The sequence below is a fragment of the Triplophysa rosa genome, linkage group LG2, assembly GCF_024868665.1.
Source record: "Triplophysa rosa linkage group LG2, Trosa_1v2, whole genome shotgun sequence".
Taxonomy (NCBI): Eukaryota; Metazoa; Chordata; class Actinopteri; order Cypriniformes; family Nemacheilidae; genus Triplophysa; species Triplophysa rosa.
In genome coordinates this window covers 31606912-31617943 of record NC_079891.1, presented here as the reverse complement: position 1 = coordinate 31617943, position 11032 = coordinate 31606912, and the positions used below count along the sequence as shown (strand labels likewise).

Below are 11032 nucleotides of genomic sequence, written 5' to 3'. Positions count from 1 at the left end.
CAGTACTGGTTTGACAATATAACAATAATTATATTCAGGATGTTTCTAAGCAACGATGCAATGTTTTCCATGAAGCAATGTTTTGTGAATTAGCCTGTTAAGTGGAACACTGGAGTAATATTAGTGAAAACACTAATATTATTTCTGCTCGAGATATCTCACTTGCTTTTGCAGCATGAACTGCAATTACAAGTTATGGCAAAAACTCCGATATTGTCATTGATTATAAACATTTTTCATGCCACTCACAGACCTGACTGACTCACAAGAAAACAAGAATAAAAAGGTTTATTCAAGAAAACAGTTCGAGTAGATTTCAAACCAAATACTTTCAATGCGAGTGAATATCATAAACACTTATGGTCACATTTCACGTAAAATTGACTTCAATTTAGGTTTACGGGAAACAATTTAATGGAAACTGAGTGTAATGAGGAATCAAACACACAAAGTGCAAAGAAAAAGATGCATTATGTTAATAGGGTTAATAAAATCATGTCAATACATACAATCTCACTAGTTGTAAATTAGGCACTTTTGGGGGGGGGGGTAAATTATGTCCCAGTCATGTCCTAATAAGATTAACCATAACCCATAACTTGCATCCTGAATGTTGTAACTATAAATTCATTTCAATGAAAACAATGCAGAGACTTTTTTGATATCAACATAAAACCATTGTTTAGCAAACCAACTTTGTCATTTATGTAAAGCAACACAGTAATATCACCTCAAAACATAATTAACCAGGGTGAAGATTTAATGAGCATAACCAATTTAGCAATTACTCTTCTGAGAGGTGAGCATAGTCTATAGACATTCAAATAATGCAAAAATTAAAACAATACAGAGTAACATTTTAGCCAAATATCATTGTAGAAGTTATTTAACAGACTGACAAAATGATCTTTCATTTGATCATTTCAGTTACTCTGCCACGTCTGGTGTTGGTTCCTCAGAGACCAGACTCACACATGGTTCTGATACTCCGCTGAGTCTGCCACGTGTTCTCCTCCTACCCACCTTACTAAACTCTGGTGAGGTGTGGTCCACCCACGCCAGGCCCACAGTTTGAAGGTCCACGCTCCTCCGGTTCCTCAGGCTGCGTCGCACTGAACCTCGACTCTTCGCCACAGGCTTCAGGATATCATCGATGTTAAAGTCAGTCTGTTGCCAGGGGGCCAAAGCGGGTTCTGTAGGTGCAGCTTTGCTGCCTGAAAACTCGGTCTCGTCTAAAATTCTCTCATCTGCTTCTAGCACAACATCGATCTTTACACAAGGAGATTTCAACACCTTTTGAACCCGGCCACATCTTTTTGGTGTCTTCTGCTCCGACCGCTCTGGGCTCATGGGGTCATTTGGGACCACGTTTGGAGTCTCAGAGTGCTCACTTTCATGAAGCTCTAGTCCATCACTATTGTTCTGGTTCATACCTATAGCTTCGATCAACTCATGGCGGTCAATATCACCAGTTTCACCTTCCAATTCGACAGAGTCAATGAACTTCCTTCTCTTGGTTGCGCCGGAGCTACGACGTTGGCGCGCAGGCCTTCCCGATCGACGTCTGGCTTTGAGAGCCTTTGACCCGGAGTCGCCTCTTCCTGCGGGACTCTCAGTGCTGGCTGAGGGTTCCAAAAAAGTCATGCCCGTGTCTGATTGGTAGACGGGGCTTGATTTCTGCTCGATCTCATTGGTCAATGTAGCATCAGACAAGGCACTACCGCTCCACAGACTTACCATCAAGCGATCGGTCTGGCTTTGAAGAACGGTGGGTGTCTGAATGTCATCTTTTTCTGCACCTGTGTGTTAAAGGGATGGTTAGATGACATTAGCTTATTAAAAGCACTCTGCCTAATGTGGTTCTGTTTTCCTGCCATCAAAGCTTCATCAATTTGAACACTTATTTTGCAGAAATCTTTTATCCAGCAGTAAGTGACAGAATATTGGCTATGGGTGCAACAAAGAGTTATCATCTAACAAAATTATGATCGCAAACTGTTTGGCTAACCAACTTTCGACAAGATGTTAAATGCCCTCTCATTTGTAAGCCGTTTTGCATAAAAGCACCGGCTAAATGAATAAAGTCATGTAGATGTAACTAAGCCTTAAACCATCATCAAGTATGCGAACATGATTTATTTTGCATTCTAACAGTTGCCACAACAAATGGTACAACAATGGACAGCTACCTAAAACAAAGTCTGTTTTAATTCCTCAGATATACACCAAATCATCTCCCCCTTGAAAACATAAGTCTTAAATACAACCACAAGAATGCAAAAAAGTACAAGATTCTTGCAATGCGCGGGCTGAGCATTTCGGCTTCTGTGTACCTGCCAGCCTTTGGCTACCACCACCAAATCTAATGGATCTAATTTACCAACCGAATCAGTCGAACCGGAGCAGCCACAGATGTACAAATTTTATGAGGCATCTTGCAAAGAAGCCGTGCACTTTTTGCAAAAAATATCATGAAATGTCTTGAGGACGACTTATAAACAAAGACTTTACCTGGTAGCTTTTCCGATGGCGGCTGTGTTGGTGTGCTGTTGAAATTGGCAGACGTCGTCTCAAATATCGGACTGAGCAGAGGGTTCTTGGAGGCAAAGTCTCTTTTGCCATATAAAGAACGATTCACCTCCTTAGTGCCAAAGCGCTTCTTGACACCCGCAGTCAATTTCTGGACACAAAACAAGCAGAAGATGAACATCGATACAATGAACCCTTTACACCGTTTGACCACACAAACAAAATGAATCTTTATAAATGGTACATTGACATTAATATGGATAGCCGTATTGATAGTTCAATAGTGCAAAACAAAAAGCAAATAGTGCAAAAACATTTCTATAGTCTCCCATATACCTCTCTGGAAGTTTACCCTGCTATAGTTTAGTAATGAAAGGGAACTATCAAATAGTCTATTCACTTAAATGTGCTCAAAGGCATTAGTCATGTGAAATCAAGAAACTGACAAGCACGCATCACGCTATTTCTATCCCAAACGTCCCAGTCACATCACATTAGTATTATTATTTCAGGCTCAGCGTCAACTTGATTCCAGCTCGAATAATCGGAGTTTAAAAAGCCCAGATTTACTGAAACTCTTCACTTAATCTATAAATCCACTTCACAAGCCTCATACCTTCATCTGTCCTGAAGCAGACGCCGCTGCTATGCGAGAGCTTTTCCGTTTCTCACCTTCATTTTCTCCTGGTTGCTGCAACAAAGGAAACAGATTCTCATCCAGTTGACAACATTCAATGCGTTTGCTCTAAACTGACAACATGGTCTAATTTATAGATCCTCTAAATAAATAAACACATATATTGTCATAAGTGAAACCAATGCAGCAAATACTGGAAAGTATTTTACAATAGAATTTTACACATGCATGGTAAAACATTAGATTTCATGAACCAAAACTAATTGTAAGTGTAATTCTTGGTTAATGTACATAAAGAAGTGCACATTTTTTGAATTATTGCATGAAAAGAAATAAACTATAACCAAATCGAATAAATGCTATAAACACGATTCTCACATTTATAGTTAGAAATTCTAAAATGAACAGCCAATACACCTCAACAAACAAGTGTAAAGTGAAAACCTTCAATCAACACCCTCCACTTGATCTTGTTGAGTTTCTCAGCATGACTGCTGAAGCTGATCGGGGCAGAATTTCTACCTGTGCTCCACAGAAAAACATACCTTTCTTTTCCTACGGCGAGAGCGAGTGGGTTGAGTGCTGGCGTTGAATGAAAGCTGCAGCTCAGAGGTGCCAACAGACTGCAGATCAACTTCTACTGCTGGGGAAAGAAAACAAATGTCAGGCTTTATAAATCAACAGCAGTTAACAAGAGTGCAGCTGAGATCAGTTCTTCTGTATCCATATATATTCAAATTACTACATGACAGTCAAAGTCATGTTCAAGCAATGATATTGTCCCACAGTTCCCCTTACAAGACCAACACTGGGACTTGGTGTCCACACAATATTAAAAACCAAAGGTGTTATTTTTTGTTATTTGGAACATATCAGCTTTTTTTGTCAGAAGCAGGGGTATTAGTAGGTAAATGGTTTATAGTTTTAATTTAACGGGCATCATATTTCTGCACAACCCTCTCCATCTTCAGTTATTCAGCTCGGAGTAGAAGTCGGTCAGAGAGAGGAATGGGAGAAAATAGCCGAGTCAGAAAATGTAACTCACTGGAGAGGGCCGGTGGCTGATCACTGGTGGCTGATGGCAGTTTTTCCTCCATCTGTGAAGCTGATGGTTCATCCTCATCCACTTGAAAAGCGGCATTCATAACTTCACTGTCTTGAGCCTGGGGCTGCCCTGGGTCTTCAGCCGAGAGCGTATCTTTCAGTTCAGATACATGATTACAATACACACAGACAAGAGACTTTCTTTACAGTCTAGGCCGGAGGTTCTCAAACTTTTCAGATCAAGTACCACCTTCAATAAAATGAGTTGTTCCAACTACCACCTCTAATGACCGCCATAGAAAATCATATCAACAAACACTTAAATTAATAGTAGAGCAGTAAATCTTTATCTTTACACATCGTCCTCCGGTTCTAATGTATTATTAATAATGCACACTCTTATATTTAAAGAATGTGTTTTTCCATGTTTTTTAAGTTAGTCAGCAGTAATAGTGGACACAAAACACTTTTCTAAAAGTGTAAACAGGGCTCTGTAAATGAATTATGGGGGATTTATTAACTTTGTGGGGACTTGCAGAAAGACCACAAACTTATATTAAAGACAAACAACGTGGAAAGAATATTTAACACATTAGATAAATAAATACACGTATACACCAAGAGAACAGCTGTATATAACAAACAGAGACTCACACTTTACTGCAGCAGCTCTTGTCAAAGTGACACGTCAAAGATACATCGCAACGTGTGCTTCATTGATTTAACCTCGAGAAGATGCAGACGCGTGTTGAATTAGCGCTTTACCGCATTAACAACAGCTTGAAACAGCGGTTCAAGTGCAGAAATACATAAGAAAGAGAAGAGAGAGAGAGAGACTCACAAGCGTCTGTCTGCTCCCGCTCTGTGATTGACCCGTCACGCGCCTGAGTTACATCCACCAATGATAAATAAACAATCATTCATACAACTATATTAAAATTGCACATAGGCTGCGATGTATTCCGTATTTATCGATCATGTATTAAACATTTGAAATTGCATTCAAAACACGAAATGTAAATTAGTTTTTAATTTTCTGTCGTGTCACGTACCACCGGGGTCTCTTCAAGTACCACTAGTGTGGTACGCACACCACAGTTTGAGAACCACTGCTCTAGGCTATTAGATGAATACTTTTCAGTCTTTGGGCAGAATTTTATAACCTATCTTTATAATATGTACTGTATTTGCACCAAGATTAAGGGTATTTTTTCCAACCGTTTCAACCTGTGTAAGCTTTGAAAGCAAATGGTGTTAAAATATTTTAAGCTAGTAAAATACATAGGGGTACCAATTTACAATAAGGTGCTATTTGTTAACAATCAGTTAATGCGTTAGCTAACATGATCTAACAATGAACAATTCTTCTACAGCATTTAATATCAATTTGTGCTAACTTCAGCATTTCCTAATACATTATAAAAATCAAACATCGTCTCTGTTAACATTAGTTAATGCACCATGAACTAACATAAATAACTGTATTGACATGAACTAACATTGACAAAGATTAATAAATGCTGAAAAACTACATTGTTCATTGTTAGCTAATGTTAGGTCAGGCAATTACTAATGTTAACTAATAGCACCTTATTGTAAAGTTTTACCCACATAGGTCACATTTTCGTGTATTCTTCAAACCCTTGACAATAATCTCGTAACTAACCCTTGCAGTTCTCAGAAGGCCTGTTTGATGGCGACTCTTCATCCATACTGGGGAAACCGATCTGAGGAGATACATGGACATAAACATTTCGATTTGTGAAAGAAACGTCACTGATGGCACAAAATCGCATTGTGACTACCAACCACTCCAGAAAAAAGCACAAGATATGAATGTTACGTGATTAATCTAAAATCAGATATTTAGAAATGCTGGTGAAAGCCACACCTTGTCAAATACATCATCACTGTACACAAGTCCAGTGGTCCGTCTGTCAATAACAAAAACAGGTGAAGCTCCATTGCTTTGGGGACTGTTGAAGTCAGGTTGAGGAAGAGGGCCCTCGAATCTTTGAGGGGTCTTTAGAAGAGAGCGTTTTTTCCCCGTAGATGACGGAGGACACATTGGGGTCCCTCCCTTTTGCAGCGGGGTACTGGGCGGAAGGGTTTTGTCAAAGAACTCCGGGGAGAGTAGTGCCCCGAAGCGAACACGTTTCTTGCGTACAGATGAGATCTCGTTGATGTCTGAGAGTAGAGGATTTTATGTATTGAGGCTTTGAGAAAAAAGTATGAAGTTAAACGAAGCATTTCAAACAGACAATTCCCTCACCTGATGGCATCATTTCTGGTTTGGAAAGCATGGGTGAGGAAAGAAGCTCATTCTTTGAATCTGAACACAATTCTGGTAGAGGCCTATGGCTCTCGGAGGATTGCGTCTATAAGAGCAAAAACATAGCACAACGCTGACTACATTTAACCACAACAGACTAATGTGGATTAATAGGTCTGTTAGAGTAAACAAAGCCCAAAGGTTGCATTCTGAGCACTTTACTCCAAATCACTTAGACAACTAATTGAACTCTATATGAAATATTGTTGTACAGGTAAAAGCAGATCTATATACCCTTTGCTCCTGTTGTGTTGTGAGAGTGGGGCGGGGGAGTGGTGTCTCTGTAATCTTGTCCTCACATTCCCCTCGTGGGGCCCTGCAGCGTTTCTTAGAGGGAGGAGGAGTCACAGAAGGGCATGGGCTTTGCGAGGTCAGCTTGTTCTCCTTTTCTAAAGGACACCATGCAGTAGCAGAAAAAGATGTTCATAAGGACTTCAAGATCACAGAAAGGCATTGACAAAAGAGATGGGTTTTACTACACAGAGCATAAAAAACGTTGTGTGCCAGCGTAACTGCAGAAGTAGAAATGGAAAACTGATGCTTATGAGCCTTAAAATAAATACATATTTTGGAAAGTTTTTAATGGAATTCAAAATGTTAGGTTGGAAAGGTGAATAATGTTTCTTTAACTTGTACTCGTCTGACCCAGCTATATAAATTATAGTCCACCTGTAACCGACCAGCAAAAGAAATGAGAAAAAGCCATTGATTGTTGAAAATATGTCAAAACCTGTTTTGTAAAACTCAGACGTGACACATTAAAAGGACTGTTCTTGGCAGATTTATTCTTGGTAATGGCAAAATAAATAAGGCAAAAATTAAATATTCATAAGCAGGGCTCGACATTAACGCTTGTCCGGGACAAGTGAATGTTTTGTATGGGCAAGTGAGAGAGAATTTTACTTGCCCGACTGGACAAGTAACTTGAAAAAAAGAACATATGTAGAATAATAAGAATACATGCATTAGACAGAGCTGCGTGTTTGTCCTGGTTGTGCTCGTTTGTGTGTGATAATAATCAATGGCGCACCGCACTGAGTCCACGCGGACGCAGAATCCTGTTATTTAAATGTCATTTGGCTGTTCTGCGTGTCTGAGTGAATTATGTGCACAGTTTAACATACAACACAAGTGATGGTCGAGTATTTATCTGCGCTGCACTGTATGAGGATATGAACACATGAACTTCATCTCCAGTGTTGCTCTGAGAGTTTATTTTACAAGCGTTTTAGTGTTTGAGTGAAGCTATCCGCAAACAAGCGTCTTCCCAAAGACCCGTCAAAATAAAAGTCCCGTTAAATTGAACACCCAGACAAAAAATACTGCTGTGTATTATTGAAAATTGAAGTGCCCTTGTAGTAAATTGATAAACACTGTATACTATAGTAAAGTTCAAAAACAATATAGTAGGAATATTACTGCAGTTTACTATAGTAAATACTATAGTAACCTACAGTAATTTATGTGGACAAATATACCACTATTGTATAGTAAAAAAGGAAAAACACAGAACTTAGAAATATTAAAACAAATTTAGGTAATCTAAAAATGATACGGCCCTAATTTATCCATCTGTATGTAACATTAATGTCTTTTGTCAGTTACCTGCCTATTCATGTTGAACTACACTTGCACATTTCTGCCTGTGCTACCAAACTTTAAACCTCTCTAGCACCAGTGCTATGTGCAAAAAAAGTTAACTTACAGCCTTAACACTAATAATAATTACTGCTTGCCTTTGTTTTACAGTCACGGAGAATAGGCCTATAACCAAATTCAGGCGGCCAAAGCGGACACTAGTTAAAATGCTTAGAAGCAAACCTGACCAATCTAAATCCGAAACAATTATATTGATTATAATTCAAATGAAATATCATTTTTTTTATCTTTGGACAAGTAATTTTTGTACTCGGACAAGTGAATAGTCAAATTTACTTGTCCAAAGGACAACCACATGACAATGCTTAATGGCAAGCCCTGATAAGATCAAAAACCTCTGAAATTATGACAGATTTACTTAAACTGGAAGACGGGATATGTCTTTAGCATTTTTTTAATAACCCTGAAAGTCCTCTGAAATGTAAGCGTTTATTTCAATGCCCATAAGCATCTTCTGATTTATTCTACACGTCATCTTGCCGTGTTCTAACTGGAATCAACGGTGAGACTTAAACCGCATCAAAGGCGCTTGACATCTACTCCAAGGTTTATTAGGCAGAAAATGCAAGCTATGGACATTGGCCAGGGTAGATGCCATATTTCATCTTTTGTGAATTAAAACAAGGCTGTGAGAGACAGACGTTCTGTCTTAGAGGGTTGAAACGCTTTGAATTTTGCTGTCGAAAGCTCAGCCGATGCAACATCGAAGATATGTCTAACCAAGCGATTCTGGATGAAGGGATGCAAACTCTTTTAGAGGAGACTAAGGTCAGACATGAACAGCTTATGTCGTGCTTTGTGCTAGAAAAGTTTCGTTTTAGTTATTCCTTTAACGCCCTAAGGACGTGGATCAGAAAGACATTTTAGTTTTGTCAAAAGTAGCAACCATCAAAAGTATGAGCAGAAACTGACCATTCTGAGAATCTTGCCCCAGAGTTCTTTCCACACTCTCCTCTTCTTTCCTCTGTTCATCCTTCTCTTCATCATCCTCCATCAGGCACTGGAAAGCGGCCATCTTCTTCTTTAGAGAGTCACAGCGTGAAACAAAAGGACTTCCCTGGAAAAGCTTTGAAAAGGTAGAACAATAGTTTTCATACACATATGCGTTTTTTTCTCTTACGATATGCTGTTCTGTTAAACACCTACCTGTGGGGTCCGTGGTGGTGTTTTTGCTGCTTGTTTGGCTCTGAAGCAGATGAGAGAGTTTGTTTCTGGAGATCCCCGGAGCCCGACTGTGGATCTCCTTCTTGCCTTTAGCTGAGCCAACCTGGACTTATCTAGGAGAGACAACTTAAATGTGCTCAACTGATTTAATGTAGTATGCCGTATTCACATTTAAATAAGCGTACATTATAAGTGGCAAAAATATTGCCATAGCAACTGGTGGTTGACACAGCCTGTGGTGTGACATGCTATGCCATCTTAAACTGCATCCAACAACAGTTTTGCTAATTCTTTCATAATTAATATGCAGGCAGCTTTTATAAACATATTATAAGTGAAATTTAATTTGTGTTATTGACAGACGGACCACTGGACTTATGTACAGTGATGATGTATTCTTGACAAGGTTTGGCTTTCACTGGCATTTCTAAATATCCGATTTACACGAATCACATCACATTAATATCTTTGTGTTTTTTTTCTGGAGCGGTTGGTTTGTCACAACACAGCACCGTTCAAACTAGTCACAGCAAAAAAGAAACCAAAGTATATGCTTTTTCTTATATACGTGTTCATACGGTACGGTATATACTTTAAAAAAAATAGCTCATGAACATGTTATTTAGTAGATTAACATCAAATGAAAAAAGCAACACGTACATGTACTATACAGTAAGAAATTAAGGAAAAGTAAACATAACATCAACCAGTAACACATTAAATCCAGTTTATGATGTACTACCTTTAATCTTTGGGGAAGGTAAGAAACTCTGTGTTGATATGCCAAACTGTGATGGAGTGAGTTTGGAGAAATCCACATCAGCCTCAGTGTTCTGCTGGGATAAAGACAAAGCTGCCAGGGGTGGTCTGCTGCCCATGGCTTCGGCAACCTCCATGCTTGAGTCCAGAACATAAGCTATGAGATCTGAGTGAATTAATGAGTTCTAGATTAGATACTGTCATTCAAACCCACCAGACAGTACGCATACACCATTTTACACTTCTGCAATACGAAATCTACTTAATTCAAGTTAACTTCTCTTGCAACAACAGACCACGGACGACTAGCAACAACAGCTAACAAAGATTAACGATACATATCTGCATTTTTCTACCCTGAAATGAAAAAGGCTATTTAAATCATTAAAATCTCGCTTAGAAATCGAAGTTTCCCGTTCATTTGGTAAAAGCACACTTGTTTGGTTGCATTGAGTGGAATGTTGTTCAAACTTCGCTCCTCACCTCACGTTACAACGGCGCAAATATCCTTCCGCTCTCGTGTGACTCTTAACCCCCAAATCACACAGAAAACGAACGACTGCTTTTTCTAAGACGTAAATTTACTAAGTATTTATGCATATAGTTACAGAAATTGAACCTTGTATTTTTATTTTACGGACATATGCATGAAGCACCCATTCACCTAACTTAACTGACCATCCGTCTAGCAACAAGCCCCTGTCCGTATGAATCAGCCAATCAGATTCAAGAAATGCGCCTCGTGCTTCAAAGCGGCCAATCAGCTTCCGGCGTGTCAAACGCGACTGTCTCTCATGCTCACGTTATTTGTAGTTCTAATGGAGATTATTTATAAAGATACCTGTATTTGTGTGAAAATTATTATATTATAGGTTATTATATTATTATATGTCCTTTGGCAATGTAAA

General features: G+C 39.0%; 1 protein-coding gene across 3 annotated transcripts; it reads right to left on the bottom strand.

The window, feature by feature from the left end:
• Positions 1 to 296: 296 nt before the first annotated feature.
• Positions 297 to 10817, bottom strand: cdca2 (cell division cycle associated 2). 3 transcript variants are annotated; one of them, XM_057359497.1, is made up of 13 exons: positions 10608 to 10817; positions 10108 to 10290; positions 9348 to 9478; positions 9114 to 9267; positions 6777 to 6931; positions 6483 to 6588; positions 6102 to 6397; positions 5877 to 5937; positions 4212 to 4364; positions 3712 to 3809; positions 3146 to 3220; positions 2512 to 2680; positions 297 to 1799 (listed from the first exon to the last, which is right to left on the bottom strand). In XM_057359497.1, exons 2-13 carry the CDS (start codon positions 10259 to 10261, stop codon positions 928 to 930), a joined length of 2424 nt encoding a protein of 807 aa, XP_057215480.1. In that variant the 5' UTR covers positions 10262 to 10290; positions 10608 to 10817; the 3' UTR covers positions 297 to 927. The 3 variants fall into 3 exon arrangements, with proteins under 3 accessions (XP_057215480.1, XP_057215487.1, XP_057215496.1); XM_057359504.1 differs by having other exon boundaries at positions 3712 to 3806; XM_057359513.1 differs by having other exon boundaries at positions 4212 to 4346.
• Between the last annotated feature and the right edge of the window lie 215 nt (positions 10818 to 11032).